General features: G+C 35.0%; 2 protein-coding genes across 5 annotated transcripts in view; both read right to left on the minus strand.

The window, feature by feature from the left end:
* The window catches only part of MCU (mitochondrial calcium uniporter), a 43,963-nt gene extending 39,077 nt beyond the window's left edge, over positions 1 to 4,886 (minus strand). The window contains exon 1 of one of the 4 annotated variants that reach the window (XM_089255466.1): positions 4,744 to 4,886. The gene's annotated coding sequence lies outside the window, so the exon portion shown is untranslated. The remainder of the gene's footprint in view (positions 1 to 4,743) is intronic. The other 3 variants (XM_089255468.1, XM_089255469.1, XM_089255467.1) reach the window with 3 other exon arrangements.
* A 2,453-nt stretch (positions 4,887 to 7,339) lies between these two features.
* The window catches only part of Rab10 (RAS oncogene family member Rab10), a 51,960-nt gene continuing 40,608 nt past the window's right edge, over positions 7,340 to 18,691 (minus strand). The window contains exons 6-7 of the mRNA XM_089254580.1: positions 12,951 to 13,034; positions 7,340 to 9,290 (exon numbers count right to left, since the gene is read on the minus strand). Coding sequence (XP_089110706.1) covers positions 12,951 to 13,034 — 84 coding nt within the window. The 3' untranslated portion in view covers positions 7,340 to 9,290. The remainder of the gene's footprint in view (positions 9,291 to 12,950; positions 13,035 to 18,691) is intronic.

The raw sequence follows: 18,691 nt of genomic DNA on the forward strand, positions 1-18,691 counted from the left end.
ACAAAACACACTTGAGTTTCACCAACACAAATCTGACATAGCTCTCATATTCAGGTGTGAAAATATGTGGCAGCTAACTGGCGACACATCAGAGTGGTGGACCACAGGGAAGGAAAGTCATTCTACCAGGAAATCGCTTCACAATGATTTATATGAATAGGGAATGAGAAGATAAGCAGGAAAGAAACTCTTTTGCTTTAAATTTAAATCAGAATATAAGGTTGTTTGGTTTAAACCACGTTGGTTTAAACCTTGGTTTTAACCAAGTGGTTTTTTTAAAAAAATCAAATAAAAGTTGCCTAAATATCATTTTTTTTCCTTTAAAAATATCATATTGGTTCATAATTAGCCAAAATGTTTCATTTTTACCACATTTTACATCCTTGGGGTACATTCTGACGGTATATCTTTAAATGACATAAGATTTTATAAGTGGTTTTTTTCAAAAAGTCTCATAAAAGTGGCCAGAATATATATAGATTTTTCAAATGAAGTATCTTAGTCATTTAAAGTTATACATAAAAGCCAAAATTTCTCATTCTTACAACATTTTTTAACCTTTGGCTACATTCTGATGCTCTATCTTAAGCAAATTCATGAATAAGGAGTGCATCACACATCTAAATGTAGTGGTGTATTTTATCTCACAGGGTTTCTTTTTCTCTTCACAAAGAAGCAGCTACAGTAGTGACACCATCATGCTAGGGGCAGGTGGTCCTATAATCCAATAAAGACACCAGCTGTCCTTAAAGGACAAAGACTAGTGTACTAGTAGTTACATTACCTCACTTACATTTTCATTTTCTTTCCCATAAGAAGTAGCACATCTCCTACTGTATATCTCCCAGTCTTAATATTCAATAGTTGTTTTTTTTATACTTTCACACACACACACTGTTAAGCCCAGTTAATCAAGGTTCTACTGTATAGTAGTAACATATTTATGAAAAATAATCAGCTATATACAGGGTGATTATAATTTAAGTTTTGATTCCAAAACTATACAATAAGTACTGATCGGAATGACTTGAAAATTTGCATGGATACTCCTGAAGCAATGGAAGTTTCTTTCGCAAAAGAAAAACATGCAAAATGTGCAAGTAGATGATGCTGTACTTGCCCAGCGGTATAATCTATTTTGTGCAACCACATCATTTCGGCATTTCCACAGCATCAGTGTGTGGATAGAACTTCTATCAAGATGCACATTGCAATACCAGCAAAGTAGCTGCTGAAGACCCATTTTGACAGGATGCACCTTAACCCTTGCAACTTCTGGCTGTGGGGGCACCTCAAAATGTTATGAACAGTGGTCAGATTGCAAACTTTGGTGAATTGCAATCTCCAGCACCCCCAAAGCAGAATGTTTTGCGATGTTCTGCAACGAGCCCTCAGCTGACTGAAAATGTTCTGCGGTAAAAATTCACATATACATAATAGCGCTTTTCTACACTTTTCTTAAAATTCTTCCAGATTGTTCTGCGACATACGTCGCACATTTCGGCATATTCTGCTTTGGGGTCCAGCACATTCCCTATATGTTATAAGTTCCTCAGGAATATTAACGGGGGGGGGGGGGGATGCGTTTGGTTTAATAAAGCTGAATTGCAAGCACATCCACATTATGACCATGGCATACTTCGATTCTGCTGTTGAACAAGAATTTTTGTGCTTTCAACCTTATAGCCAGGACACGCGGTGGACAACATATTTAACATTTCTTAAGTAAGTTGTAGTTATTTGTTCAATTACTTCGTTTTTTGTGATGTTTCCATGAATTATGAAATCGTGAAATGCTATAATTAAGCTATCATTCTGCCATGACTGGCTATCGTTTCCATTCTGCGTGCAAATTTCCCACATGTTGGATGATGTCATTAATTTTACATTTTTAAGTATTTTTTCCCCTTTATCAAATAAAGTTGAATTTTTCAGGAATATTCATGTCAATTTTCAAGTCATCCTGACAATCATTCTTTTTTTTATAGTGTTTTGAAATCAGAACCTTAGTTATAATCACCTTGTATATCGTAAATCATTGCTAATTAATCTGAATTATTTATGCTTCATTAAAGACATTATATTCACCTAATTTTTATTACTTTTTGCAAAATAGCTTCCTAATTAAGCATACCGAAAGTAACTGGAGAAAAACCTTTATATATTATATGATTAATAATAACATTAAAATAATTTTCAAACACACAGTAATCCATTGAGTTAAGCAAAAAAAAATTAAATTGCAAAAGTTGGTTTTTGTTAAAATGTAAGAAATATTTTTTGATTAATTAGCATGGGAATAGTGTTAATTACATTAATAAACATTTTATTTCAGTTAATTATTAGAAGTTTGAATGATTTTTCAGAAATTTCATTGTTTTTAATGTTAATACTATTTAAAACAAAAAAACCGGTTTAAACCAAAAAAACCTGGTTTAAACCAAAAAAACCCGGTTTTTTGGTTTTTTTCAAAAAACCGGTTTTTTTACCAACCCTGGAATATATTATTGAAAGTGATAAGATTTTTGTAACGAAATGAAAAATCAATCAGAAGGGAATTTATAGATTGATTTATTAGTAAATATGTAAATGTGTGCCTCTAACTTTTAATTAGAGTGGATCCTGCTTATAACATTTTTCAAAAACTGTCATAAAAAACGTTGTAAGCAAGAAAACACTTTAAAAAGGAAATCTTAATGAGAATTTAGATTTGGGATGATGAAAATAAGTCGTACTAAGTGGAAAAACGTTCTAAATGGAAACGTTATAAGTGGGATCGACTGTGTATTTTTTTCAGATTACATGTGATAAATTTCCACATGTTCAATTCTCAGAGGCTTTACCTACAAGTAGACAATGAAAGTAAATGAACATGCTTCTAGAAATGAATTATTTGATTCACAATGATACCTCCTCCTTTCCCACCCAGAATATGACCCACCGCTGTCTCAACGAAGAGATATACGCAGGTGATCAAAGACCTGAGGGGCGTGATGGAAAAAATTCGGAGATACCGCTGAATTATGGGGGAAGGGAGACCATACTTTTTTTTTTCAAGATAATTTATTTGAGAGGGACCAACTTTTTCATTCAAAAGGGCCCAGGACCCAGGCAAATTAGAGTACAGTGGCATCTCTGTAAGAGTGGAATATTTCCGTAGCTATAGGCCTATTTAAAAGTACCAATATTCACACTATTATTTCTAAACCGTTATCTGAGCAATGGATTTTGTAATTATGAAATTTTTGCAAATTTTAAAGATGCGGAGCATTTTTAATTTTTAAAAAACCAAGCAGATAACGTGCGCGAGTTTCTATTCCATACCCTCTGCTATATCAAACACCCCCATTATGTGTACTATGTTCTTTGCTCGCGGCTACAGGGGTTGGACAAAATAATATGACACCTGTGAAATGAGACAAAATCTTCATTAATTGGCTGTTGGCACTCCTTTTGCATTAATTACAGCTTGTATCCATCATGGGACAAACAAATACAAGTCATGCACAACAGTCACAGGGATACGTAGCCACTCCTCCTGCAAAAAGGTCATTAATTCAAAACATGTCTTTGAAGGTGGAAACCTACTACACAGTTGGCCTCTAAAATACCCCACAAAGGTTCAATTATATTAACATCAGGGGACTGAGTGGGCCACACAAGTTGTTGCAGTTCATTATCGTGTTCATCAAGCCAGTCTCAGACAATTCCAGCAGTGTGAATGGGCAAATGAAACATCTTGGAACACAGGTCGAGAATCAGGGAACAAATATTGCACCATTAGATGAAGATGGTTGGCCAGAATACTGACATAAACTGATACTTTAACCCACCCATTCAGGACAAGTAGGCCGAGACCACAGTGAGAAATCGCCCCCCCCCACACAGTATCATTGATTCCCCCCTCCATGCTTAACAGTAGGGAGACAGTCAACATCATAGGTTTGTGCTGGCATTCTCTAAACGCAAACGCATCTGTTAGTTTGGAATGATGTGAACGACGATTCATTTGACCAGATGACATTCCCCCATTGTTATGTTCAATTCTTATGTTCGTGACATCAGGTTTCTCGATTCAAGGCATTGCATGGTGTCACCAATGATTTTGGAATAGCCACTCTATCGTGTATGTTTGCAGTTCACGGCGGATAGCTTTTGTCGATACACCTTCCTGTAGATGTGTGTGCATCTCAGATGTTATCTGGGATGCTGTTGTCTTGTGCTTTCTCTCTCTGACCACAATCCACTTCAAAACCCTTCTGTCTCCATCAGTCATCTTCGACTTTTGGCCACTGTTATGTTTGACAGTTGATGTCAAATAGGCTGTCATTTGCGTTGACACCAACAAGGGTGGCCCTTTTCGTTACTGTGGCCCCAGTAGGGGGGGGGGTGTAGAACCCCAAACTCCCGTTTGCGTACGCCAATGGACGGGAGTATACGACAGGTTCCCTCTAGTGTTGTTTTATTCACAGGTGTTCATATTATTTTGTCCAACCCCTGTATATCTCACTTCTCCTTTTCATTCCTTGCCGTCCCACTATGTTCTTAGCCTAACTCTATTTTTGTCCCTAATTTTTCCCCAACATGTTTTCTTATCGAAGTTGAAAAAGAGGCCTTTTTTCCCGTTAAATCTCAATACACAAGGAGCCTGAAGAATCCCTGCAACCCAGGTTGAGAACTGCTGCATTAGAGCCGCAATAAAGAGCAAGCAGACTTAAATAATGAAACGGTTTCTTAACTCACAAGATATGTTCATAACATGCAGAGGATTATAAGGCTATACAATACAATAACAATTACAAAGGGATTTTGGATAGAGGATTAAGACTGTCATCGGATGTAAACAAAGATGGGCGATCTGGTCATGAGCCGTCTAGGAGAGCGGCTCTTTTCAGAGAGCGAGTGAGCGACGGTTCTTCAGAAAAGAACCGCGGCTCTTACACTTCCATCGCACACTGGAAACCACCACTCAGTTATAAGAGTGGTGCGATATACATCGAGCTTATATTAATATAAGGTCGATGGTTATAAGGATTACAGCTCAGTAGAAACTATCAAAAAAGCAGGCAGGTTTTTGCAAACGTTGTGAGAACTACGACGAGTCATGAGCGGAATACGCTCTTTTCGCTAACATTACTGACTCCTATTGGCTACTGAATAAACCGCGAGCGGCGGAAATTCGTGAACTGTTTTCTGTTAAAAGAACTCCTGTAATTGGTCGGAAATTAACCATGACCGCTTCGCTTTTTTCGTACATGTTGCCTGCTCCAATTGGCTACTAATGAACCGTGATGAACCGCAAGTGGCAGAAATTCAAGTGAACCGTTTCCTGTTAAAAGGCGGTACAGTGATGGTAACTCGTCGGAAAAATTGGCCAAAATTTGTCCAAGTGGGAAATTTCTTAGTATTTGCGGGAAATTCTGAAAGTTCGTCACACAAAAGAATTTTTTGAAAAAATAAAGAATTAATGCAGTGCAATACTTTCTATTGATTACATATGCTCCCCGCTAGATGGCGGCACATTTTTCGGAATGAGTGGGAAAAATTTAGTCAAAAGGGAAATTTTGCTGGAAGAGATACCATGACTGCTTCTGTAAATGTTTGGGAAATTAACTGTGATGAACCGCGAGCCCCGGAAATTCAAATGAACCGTTTCCTGTTAAAAGGCTTCCTGTAATTGGTCGGAAATGAACTGTGAGCTGCTTCGGTAGCCAGTTCTCCAGAATTTGACGGCCCTGTCTCTTCCCAAGTCCCCACCCGCTCTTCTAAGAATGCGTTGGCCATTCGCTTGAAACTCTTCTTTCCTTACCCCCTTTTGCAAAATCTTTTTACAGCGCAAACCCGCCCCTTTCGGTTGTTTATTTATTTATCAATTTTTTTGCTCTTTCACCTCGGATGGGGCGCACCTCTTGGTATAGGCGGAGATACGGGGGCATTGCCCCCCCCCCTGCATCAAAGGTGGAGTAGACTAATCTAATGTATATATGAATTGACATCATCGTGCTCCCCCAGACTTCCAAGTCTATCTCCGCTTATGCCTCTTGGAGAGGACAGAATCATTTTCCTTATCATTTTTCCTATTCACCAGTGCAGTCTTAGGTATGGACATATCCCGGAGCGTCTTCAGGGGGAGGGGGTGTCTCAGGTGCAGAAGGGGCCACGTGAAAATTAGATGTTCAAATTTCCAAGAGTCGGAGTACGTAAGAGTTTAAATTGGCAGGCAGGAATTTTTAGCCAGATAGAGCAGGGTTCAACTCTGGTTGAGAGAAACGTTCAAGTGGACAGGAGGCGAGTGACTAGCTCCAACAAAATACAAGGACAGAATGTTCGGTCCGCAGCTTCGCGATGATTAAACAACGATTGAACAAATTTTTTTCTGAAATTCTGGAAAAAATGAAGTTCAAACCCCTATTTAAAACTCAATATTACAAATATTTTTTGAATATCTAAAATTTGTTTTATTTTTCATCACTGAAAACCAAAATTCGATTTCCTAGGAATTGGCCTTTATCGCTTATTTAGACAAAAAAAAGGGGGGGGGGGAAAGGGGAATAGGAATCTATTCCTTTTTCAGTAAAGGAGACAATTAAGCCACTCAGTACTGTACATGGGAAGGATTCAGCAATCGGCGTAACAACACCAATACAATAAAACATTGTGCTGTTTGCATGTTTCGATTGATTTAAGTACAAAATAGTTATTTCAAATTTGTGCACTGTCGTGACAAGTAAAGAATGGCAGGTCATCTGAAGAAAAAAATATTTTTCAATTAGTAAACAAAAAAATTACAATTTCAACAGAATTTGATAAAAATGTTGGCTATCAAACATATGCATCATGTATCCTGACTTTTTCCTATTTTTATATTTATGAAGTTTATATTTATGTATATATTTTCAATTGTTGTCAGAAATAAATTGTAACAGCAACCCCCCAAAGTAAATAACTTTTGAAATATGCCATTTCAAATGTGTTTATGTTCCTGATCAATTTGACCCAGATTTAATGATTTCCTCAATTTAATGAATACAATTGTTGATTTCTTCAGAATTGTTAAATTGGGGTTCGACTGTATTTGCAAAACCTTCTAGACTGGTCTCCATCTGTGAAGCTTTGGTATATGTACTAATTGTAATACAAGACATCGCGCATTCATCAGGTCAAAATATGTTACAAATTTTTATTCATCCAGCTAAACCACGTTACAGTAGTAGCATTCCTTTTTTTCCGATTGAAGCCAGAACGATAGATTTACAAGTTTTTACGGCACTTGGATTTCTGATTTATAAGTAAGTGAAGCAAATAAGTAAGTCTTTCTTATAAGTAACTATAAAACAAATGAAAAAAAAATTGCACGAAATTTATTAAAATATACTTGAAATGCCATTTTTTTACTAAATGCAAGATTGACATTCATTACATACAGGAACTTCAGGAATAACATTGTAACAAGATATTAATACCATATACCTGAAGTCTTTCACATGATGCATGTCCCCTTGTAAAAAACACATCCAACAATTAACTTGGAGATAAGGCTGAAGAAAATAGCATATCGATGAACATATTTTTTTATAAGGTTTTTGCAGCCATCATTTGATGAAAATTGTTTGTTCGGGTTCAAAGACCGTCATCTGTTTGAGTTAGTTCTCAACGTTTCCCCAACACTAGTGGTTGGCACCATTAGGAGAATTGATAAAACTGAATCAAAAGTCAAGTTTTCTGGAGTCTCAGGTTGTAATTACGTACATGAGTGGCTTCACATACATTATTGCTTTGCGATTGGTCAGTTGATCCTATGGCAGGCAGCGAATTGAAAACAGTTCTTATGCTGGATTTTCAAGGGGAAGGTTCTCGTTCTTCTTAGAGCTAGTGTCCAGGATCTGCCTAATTTCAAAGTTTCTTCTCTTCTATTACAGCTGTTTTTAGCTGTTTTTGTGCTTGTATATTTCAATAGCCTCTCTGTAGATTCGTCGGAAGAAGTGGTCAATATTAGTTACTACCTGTGTTTTGCTGAATTGTACACTATGGTTGTCATTAAGAGCATGCTCCGCCAACGCGACTTTTCTGTTTGGCCCATTCTGCAGCATCGTGCGTGCTCTTTTATTCTCGTGGCCACAGATCTTTTTGTGGTTCCAATATATACCTGGCCACAGGCGTAAGGTATTTGGTAGCTCCTTGGTGTTGATAGAGGGTCACAGTGGTCTTTTGCTGATCGCAGCATTTCATATTTTTCTGGTTGGTTTGAAAATGGTCTTTATATATTATTTCATGACCTTGCTGAACTTGCTGATTCTTGCCATCACTCTTGGGAAAAGCTGTGCTGCCTTTTATCCCAAGAGTGGCGGCAAGAATCGGCAAAGTCATGAAAAAAACATCATATATTCCATTTTCAAACTAACCAGAAAAATGTGTAAAATGCTGCGATCAGCAAAAGACCACTGTGACCCTCTATCAACACTGGGATCTACCAAACACTGTGCACCTGTGGCCACAAGAATAAAAGAGCCTGAACGATGCTGCAGAATGGGCTAAACAGAAAAGTTGACGATGGCAGAGCAGGCTCTTAATGACAACCACAGTATTCAGCAAAACACAGGTAATAGCTAATATTGACCACTTCTTCCGACGAATCTACAGAGAGGCTATTGAAACATACAAGCACAAAAACAGCTGTAATAGAAGAGAAGAAACTTTGAAATTGAGCAGATCCTGGACACTAGCTCTAAGAAGAACGAGAACCTTCCCCTTGAAAATCCAGCAACAGAATGGCAACAGCCAATCAGATAACTCCACATCTCTTGGCCAATCAGGTTCTCCCAGCATAAGAACTGTTTTCAATTAGCTGCCAGCCATAGGATCAAATGACCAATCACAAAACAATATATAGTGGATGTCAAGCCACTCATGTACGTAATTACAATCTGAGACTCCGGAAAACGACTTTTGATCCAGTTTTATCAATTCTCCTAATGATGCCAATCACTAAGTGTTGGAGAAACGTTGAGAACAGACTCAAACGGACGACGGTCTTCAAACTCGAACAAGCAATTTTCATCATATTTTTTTTCATAATAAATAATGAGTTTAGAATGAAAAGATAACAAATCTTTTAATTTTTTAAATTAAAAAAAAAGTGATTAAAAAAATTGTCTGTTATTTCAATTGAAATTAGAATGTACAATGAAAGAATATTTCAAAGATATTTCCTGTGGTTCTTTCATGAATGTTGAAAAAGAAGCCAAACATGGAGGAATTGCTGCGGAGATATGAAACACTTGCTGAGTTACCTATTAAAAATGCACAACATGGTTGAGTAAAGAATAACTCTATACAAATATAGATGAAAATTTCAACAAATCATCATCAACCACTGTGTCAACTATGGATATTTTATGCATGTGCTCACACACAAAAATCGCCTATTATAAAACTAAAACTATAATTGCGAATTTTACTGCTCCTTTATTGTTAATAATATATTACATATATACAATGGTCTAACAAATTATTAACTTGATTTGAATTCATTTGTGAAGTTATTCATACAATATAATGACATTATATAATAATATTCATATCATGAATAACTTGTATCTTGTAGCACAATACTATCCTATTTATAATGAAGAAGATTTCTTTAATTTATTCCACATCCCCTACAGTATTTATAAGTGTAAATGAAAATCAATTAGCATGGTACAATCAGGGGCGGCTCAAGCTTACCTGCCACCTGGGTGTTTCATATGCCACCTTTAAAGATTACCCCTTTCCATAAGCTGACAAGGTTTTAGCCTAGGTAAACCTGGGATGAAGCTGATTTTTTGTTTTTGAATACAAAGCCACACACACACACACCACTGTACACAGGCCAAAATGTCATCGATCATATGTTCCACTCTTAAAGAAACTGTCCCACATTTTGTTCGCAAGTGGTTTTACCATTCTTAGTGGTACATTCAAACTTGATCCCCATTACAGCTTTTATTGATAAGCCACCATTACCATGCCCCCCCCCCCGCAGCGGGGCCCCTAGGCTGAGACCTTCGTTGAGCCCCCTCTATAGCGAATTTACAGCATGAAAAAATTTTACACTAATATTCTTATGAATAAGTTATGCTTTTTTCAATCATAAGAAACCTCTTTAAGACGGAAATTGTCTAATGCGGAAACAGAAGGTATATTTAGTCTATTTGCAGATACAAAACTTGCTGAAACGGAAAGAATTTCCGACCAAGTGCAAGTTTTCGTCCTTTGGATGGGAGGAAAGTTAAGTTATGATCCCCCATTTTGTTAGGTGAACTCTTTCACTTCTTGGAAAAAACGATGAATACTTATTATCTGAACTGGTTCTAGGGGTCGCACTTGGGAGGAAGCAGATTAACTATTCAAAAAATTGAGTAAGCTTTAATTACCTTGTTTAGCATTTCTTTTATGATGAAAATGGTGACTTTTGTTAGAAAACACTCTTATTTCTTGGAAAAAGTTTGATAATTTCGGAAGAGTAATAGGCGAGGGAGACTGAATTGTTCACAATTTAGCAATACCGTGTTTTGGCTACTGCAGAGATTTTCATTCAGTGGATAAATGGCCACCAGCCACAAGAAATGCTTATTCAATTTGAACACAAAAATTGAGTTTGTAGAGGCACAAAAAACAAAATTTAAGTGCTACAGAGATGTAGAATCTTTCTTTCGCAAACGTTAGTGGTTGTTGATCTCAATGTCACTTTTGTTTTTTAAAAGGGTATATGCAATTTTTATTTTAATACAGTGAAACCTCGATAGAATACTGGATATAACAATATCCTTTACTACAATAAATCCCTCTATAACAATATTTTTAGTAGATTTTTGAAACTGCTACAACAATATTCTTTTATATTTTGTTCCAAATAATTTCGAATTTTATTCTAACTTTGTCACTTGTTTTCGTTCTTCTGAAGGCATCTGATGACATCAATATTTTGCACTAAAAATTACAGAAAGCTAAAGTAAGTTATTGGAATAGTTACTTTCTATGTAAAAGACACGGAAGTGCAATGCAGTAAACTTCTTTACAGGGACAATGCATCTTAGTGAATTTTTCTAATAAACTAATCTATTACAATTTTTTGCAGTGAATAAATGATGGTACTAACAATGTCGATGTAGAAAAGATGAAAACAACTGCATAAATTTGATCATCCGCCTCGATATAATGATAATTTCTCTACAACAATATTTTCCTTGGTCTGCAGAATATTGTTATATGAAGGTTTCACTGGATTAAAAAAATTCATTTTTGACAAAAATAAGTGTTCATTATATTGCTATTCGGGAGAACGTTTTATATTGAAGTTTAACTATTAGCGCATTAGATATGATATTTCCATTGTATAGTTATTTGAAACAGCGAACGTGAAAAAATTCAAAATAATATGCATGTTTCTGTTTAACATTCATTGGTTAATAGAAGTTAGGGTGATGTTCTCGAAATTCAAGCTTTGCACAACTAGAAATAAATCACTGTATATATTATTATGTGCACCTCTATAAAACGGCAACTTGTCTGGAACGGAAAATAATTTCAGTCTCTTGACCTTCGTTTTATACAGGTTTCACTGAATAAGCAAAAAACGTGTGATGAAATTTAGAATTTTTGAAGAAACATTTATATCTTTGTGAAAGTTACAAATCATTTGCAGCTTTTTCTGATACAGGGTCGAGCACAAACTCATTTTTTATTAAATTTTTTGTCGGTCCCCTTAATGCAATGAAAATCCTGAGTATAAGCATAGGGTTTACATGACTGAAATTTTAGAATAATTTATCAAATATTTTTTTAGAAATTCAAAAAAATTTCAGAACTCGAAAGTGTCTACTGACATATTGCTATAAGGTGCACACAGGGTGCATAGTTAACAAGGCCTATGACATTTTACTGTAATCTTATATCATCTGAATGATGGCTACTAAGCATGACTTCCGTTAATAAGATACAGGTGATATAAGTGGATATACAGGGTGCATAGGTAACAGAGTGTTTGGCATTTTACTGGCAAACCGTTGTTCTTAGAGACATACTTCCAATTAGAAAAAGTATTCAAATATGTCATTCATGTTGCAAGGGGCTGTTTAGTAATTAAAATAATAACTTTTTGTATAGTCCCAGATTAGAAATTAAACCCAATTAGAAAGTTGCCGTATCACTCCTGATGGAAAAAAAACTTTCTTAATGCAATACTCACTGAGATAATTAAATTTCAAAAACGGAGGCAAGTTGGGAAAAAACAGAATTAAAATATGGGAAAACCGTTTTACCTGTATTTAATGCTGTTTTTCCCCCACTTTCTTCAGATTTTTAAATCAAATATCTCAGTGAATTAGAAATGTGGAAGTTGTTTCGTTGACATCAAGAGTGACAGGGCAACAATTCTCTAATTGGGTTTATTTTCTATTCAGGGACTGTATAAAAAGTTTATTTTTTTTATTTTGATAACTATACAACCCCTTACAACATGAATGACATATGAGTACTACACATTATTTGAATACTTTTTCTAATTGGACGTATGCCTCTAAAATCAAAGGTTCACCAGTAAAATGACAAACACTGTTATCTATGCACTCTGTATATCCACTTATAGCACCTGTATCTTACTAACAGAAGTCATGCTAAGTGGCCATCATTCAGATGATACAAGATTACGGTAAAATTGAAATTTTTGTGAGCTGTGTTAATGTTTTCACATAACTATACAAGCCCAGTGTTAGAGCATCTACCTACTTTTTTGTAAAATATTCTGTAAATTACAAGAAAAAAAAAATTAACATGCCTTCCTTCATTGAAATACTATAAATAACTGAATAATTTATTCACTAAATTATTCATAAAATTGTTTCTTTTTTTCTTTTTTTTATGAATAATTTTTCACTAATTTAGCAGAATGTGTCAAAAATTACTCTTACCTAGCAACATTTCATTTTACTCTTATCTTGCATGGTTACACGAACTTTTTCAGGATTATCAAGATTATCTCTACTCGATACTTGCTGAAAGAACAAAATGAATCAACACATAAGAAAAGAATTACTGATCTCAAAAATTTTAATTTAATCAATAACAGCTGCTACAGTTGAAACACAGCTCAATCTCAAATCAAATTGGAATGATTGCTATGCTAATTTAATCCTTGTTAGATTCGATACATACTTCCTTAATTCATTGGTGTATTCCCCGAATTGGCATAAGTGCAAGAAGAACTCCGTTTATACTATGCTTCCACAACAAAATGCTGCAACAAAATGTGAAAGTTGCACAACAGAAATCACTTTGAAAAAAGGAACCCCTTTTCTCCCAATAAACCTACCGCAAAAATTCTTTTAATTGAAGCCTAAATATTCTTGAAAACAAATGTAATATTTGAAATTATAACATGAGAAAAGATAAACATAAAGTAGATCTTATTCATAATGTTTCTCAAGGAAATCATAATTACATAACATTACAAGTGAAAAACACAATAAATGGGAAATCCTTGATGAGAACTATCAGGCATAATTTTTACACTTACCAGTTTTTTTATAGTTTTTACTTACTAGATATAAATTTTAAGGGAAAAATAATAATTGTACGCCATAGAAAATTATCTATTACTACTAAATGGCTGTACATATTCTGACCCTCTAGGTCAATATTTACATATTACGGTAACCATGGAGGGAGATGGTGTTGTAGATTTGATTCTCATATCATGTGATCTTTTACACACTTTGCCTGTAGATTTCTTTGTCGCTCCAGAACCTGGATACCAACCATTTGCTGGTAAACTTAATATTTTTTCATCTGGGTCTGACCCACCCAGCATGACTCTGATGGGTAGATGTTTTTTTTTTTCAAACCGAGCACAACTCAGGTCTATCGCCATAGGCAATTTACTACCTAGTGAGTTGTGCCGGAAGTGTAAGTGTATGTACCTAACAGTTTGAGTGCGTATCTAGTGTTGTGTATGATTTTTCAGTGCTGCCATTTATATCTCAGAAGTGAAGTGAGTGATGTGTAGGTACTGAATATTTGTACTGTTTGTAGGACTGTTGCTCTCTGAGGCAAGACTTTTTAACGTGGAGATTGGCTCGCATTTGCGCCTTGAAGTTGGGAACCATAGAAAACCAACTTCAGCCGACCACCACTGTGGTGACGGTGGGGCTCGATCTCGGGTCCCCGCGATGAGAGTCCGTCACTATGACCACTCGACCACCACAGCGGCTGATGGGTAGATGCTGTGAGCTTCATTAATATCTCACAAAATACTGGATGCAAAATTCGGTCTTCGAAAAAAACTATATGAGGTACCTGGTTTGACTTGTGGCAGCAGACAATAGAGGTCTGAGTGAAAATTTTGTGAAGCCACTTGTAATTTTTGCAAAAAAGTAGGCCATATTGCTTTCGTTTGCTATTCAAGAAAGAAATCTAATTCAAAGAAAAATTCTCCAAATAGATCTTACAATAATGTAAGATGTACACATAAAGGATGTATTTAGACATAAGTCTAATTTAAGTAATCTTAAATCTTAAGACTTATTTAGACATAAGTCTAAATATATATTTTTGGTGCACATTAAACTATGTATTTGATTAATAAAATTGACCATACAACAAAGAAAAAATTGTTCACACATTAACACACCCACTTCTGCATAATTATATCTGAACCTTGAGTTGCATGCAGAACTGTAGCAAGAAAATTATTTGTGGTAAAACAAATTGAATTTGGATAATGAAAATTCTGAGAAATCAGGATGGTGCCTGAATTTCTTTTTCTCCAAATTTTTCAAACACTGCAGAAAATGTATTCAAAAGTGTCCTGATCCATCAAAAATGAAACCTTTAGCTATGTAACCAGAACCATTAAGTTTTTCTTTTTTTTAATCGAACCCAAACTTTCAGGGGCTAAAGTCACATGCTTCTCTTTTTCTTGAATTCCTCACTATTGAAGAATATCCCAGCTTCATTAAATTAAATTCTGAAATATTTTTAAAAGAACAGTAATAATTAAAAAATGATCTGGTTAAGAGGAGGAGATAGCAGTCATTCTGAGGATTCATTACTCTGGAGATGTTTTCCACTTAACCAAATTAGCCATTTTTGGGAACTTAAAACTACAGAATAACTTGAATTATCATTAAATACAAATGTGAATAACATTATTGTATATTAATATCACTATATAAGACAATCTGTCATGTATAGCAACAGATCTACAGAATATCTTCATCGTCCTGATGATTTTTTAACAGGCCAATTTTCGGGGTCAGGGATATATTATGAGCATCTTTAAAAATCAAGCTAAGGCGTATATTTTCTGGTTAGGTCTTAGTTTTGGAAAAAACCAATGTTCGTTACCAATCTTCAATTCAAGAATCCCACAAAGTTATTTTCTTTTCGTTAAGAGATAATGTTATTTTTGTCTCTGGATATTTCAATTATGAAAGTCTCATATACCTGTATAAAGCTTATAAAAAAATAATGCAAACATGTCAATATTTTTTGAATGAAAATTCAGTTTAAATACATTGGTTTACTGCTTTACAGAGGCTTCAATTTATTTATACAAGGATTTGTTGTGTGTGTGGAAAATTATGTATTATAAATAAGCAATAACTTCTTTGGATATGTTTATCACGTATTACAGATGTGCCAACTTTTGGAATCCAGAAATCCGGAGATTCTCCCTAAGGGGGGTAGCCCCCCCCCCCCCCCAGCACTCATAGATTCAATCAAAAAAAAAATTCACAAAAAAATTGTTTTGAATTTTTTTTTATATATCAGTAAAAAGTTCCATTCCCCCCCCCCCCCAGAGCAGAATATAATCCCATGTTAGTCTTTCCATGCAGAATAGAGAAATCACATCTGCATATACTGTTCATAAAACAAGTTTTCTTTTGTGGATACAATCAGTGATTGGTAATGTTGGGTATATGAGCTCTTAAAAGCTTTATACTTAGCTTTATATAGCTTAAAGTTTTATATTTTCTTTCTGAAGACATTCAACCGGAGGAAACAATTTAAAAACTTCAAAATACAAAGCTGCTGACGAAAAAACTTGTGTTTACTACACAGCTGTTAATGGAATACAATAATGATTATACAGGAATTTCTGCAACCGAAGTTATCCCCCCTGATAAATGATTGCAGATAAACACTACATAAACAAAGTCACATCTTTGCCAGTTGCTTAAATGCAGTCACCAAGACTTTTTTTACGGCTGTCCTCTATGGGTGTTTTCCTCAACGATGACGGCAGTCATTAACGTCACGACAACATGAAAGCTCGCGTAAAATTTAATTTTCTGTCAAAATCCGGAGAGCAGGAAAGGGGGATGAAAAATCTGGAGTCTCCCGCCTAAACCCAGAGAGTTGGCATGTCTGCATATCTAAATTCATGGTTACATTTTCTGTTTGTGGTTTCTTGTAACATTTTTATATATGTGAATCTCCTACCTAAATAATTACATAAAAAAGTAGTTGGAAGAATTATAAAAAGTGTGTTTGTGATTTCAAGAAATTATTTATCACATTTTTGCTCCCAAAAAAATCTTTTAAAAATACTTCAAAATATACATATTCTAAACACTGCACTATGTAGCAATTTTTGGAATACATAAACTTACCTTAAAATAAAATTTTAACCTGAAGGAGCAACACATTTTCCTCGAAAACAAACAAAATTTGCCCTTTAAAAAACTCAGTCAGGGTTGAAATGAGTATCTAGAAAATGAGTATCTACCAGGGGAGCAAATTTGACGACTCTGGTTGAAGTGGTGAAATGATGTGGATGTGCAAAATAGATTATACTGCAAGCTAAGTACAGCATCATCTACTTGTGTACATTTTGAAGTTTTTTCTTTCGTCAAAGAAATTCTATTGCTTCATACAATAGACCCATACATATTTTCAAGCCATTCTGACCAGCAATTCTTATTTGTGTTTTGGAATCAGAACTCGGCTTATACTCAGGTCAATTTTTGATTAGAAAATATCGACCCTCGCAATCAGTAGTCATTTTTGTAGCATTGTTCGAGAAACCGGCATTATTGGTATGGAATATGTTCAGACCCCACAGAACGGGGGTCTGAACATACAACACCCTCACGCAAAAAAATCGGAAACATCATTGGCTTTGATACCAGGTGGGTTAATGTTGATTGTACAGCCTTCAGATGTGAGCGTCAACAAGCTTTTTAAAGACTATTTGAGAATTTGTGGATCGAATGGATGATATAAAGAAACTACAAGTGGTGCCTTGAAGAAACCCGACATTGGCCTATTGTGCCAATGAGGCGTGGAATTCTGTTTCCACCCAAATTATCATCCGATCTTTCAAAAAGTGTTGCATCAGCGATGGATGGTACTTAAGACATTATCTTCGAAAGTGACAATGACGATGACAGCCCAGATGAGGATAAAAACAAAGATGCCGCACCTCCTATGATGAGCTGATGGATTACGATGTGCTTGGAGGCTCAGAAGAAATGGATTAAAAAGTTTGAATCATCTTCTATTGTAAATTTCCGCAAGCTATTTATTTTGTATGAAAATATAAAAATTTTATTTTCCCTAAAATGCACAGATTTTTTGGAATAGGCTTATACACAGGTTTTCAATTTATTGCGGTTTTGGTGGTTCTGAAGTGGGGGGGGGGGGTCAGCTTATACACAAGTATATACGGTATATCATCTTACACTATTTAAAGATATACCATCAGAATGTACCCCAAGAATAGAAAATGTGGTAAGAATTAATCATTTTGGCTAATAATTAACCAAAATGATATTTTTTAGAGGGGAAAATTATGTTTAGGCCACTTTTTTTATGTGTTTTTAAAAAAAAAAAGCCAGACTGGTTTCTTTAAAAGAACCACTTCGGGTCATTCCATGTCAAATCACCCAGCCATGACACCCATAGTCTCAGATTTCAATGATTTTTTTTTTGTTTATTGCACTTACCATCCTTATTAGCCGTGTGAAATATTATTTGCATATCTCTAAAACTTTTTGAGAAAAAAAATGTTGAAATTTATCAAAAACTGATGCAGATGACTTTTCCGAGGCTCAATTTTTAAGCGGCATTGTTTGAGAAAATAAATCATAACTTTTTCAATTTTCAATATATTCAAGTGAAATTTTCACTGAAGTGTTCACAAAAACATACAGAATATGAACAAAAATAATTCATACATTTGCATTTGAAATTTACATGCAAAAAAATTAAGTAAACTTTGTTTTTGTGGAATTTTTCGTTAGAAAAAATACAATTTTTCAAACATATTTTTAGACCATAGGCACAGCAGTTACCAAAACAACTTTTATTTTAAATTTCTCCTAAATATATGAAGTAAAATACTGGAGAAAAAAAATAATGGTTTTTTGACCGTTAATATGTTTATTCTGGCTCGCAACACAAAATTCATCGAAATAAGACTGGATCGTTCCGATTTCAAATCATTCAACTAGATACTGAAATGCAACCCATCATCCGAGATTCCAATTATCATTTTTTATTTATTGGTTCTACCATGCTTGTTGACCATGAAAAGTTTCATGTACATATCTCAAAAACATTTTGAGAAAAAAAAACGTTTTCTAACCTCACGAATGACGTCTCTTAGGCTAACCCCATTCAAGCAATATTACTTGTGAAAATATATCAT

Source organism: Pholcus phalangioides, unplaced genomic scaffold, assembly GCF_987345545.1.
Source record: "Pholcus phalangioides strain wild (caught in Gottingen) unplaced genomic scaffold, Ppha-v1.0 ptg000042l_1, whole genome shotgun sequence".
In the NCBI taxonomy this organism is placed as follows: Eukaryota; Metazoa; Arthropoda; class Arachnida; order Araneae; family Pholcidae; genus Pholcus; species Pholcus phalangioides.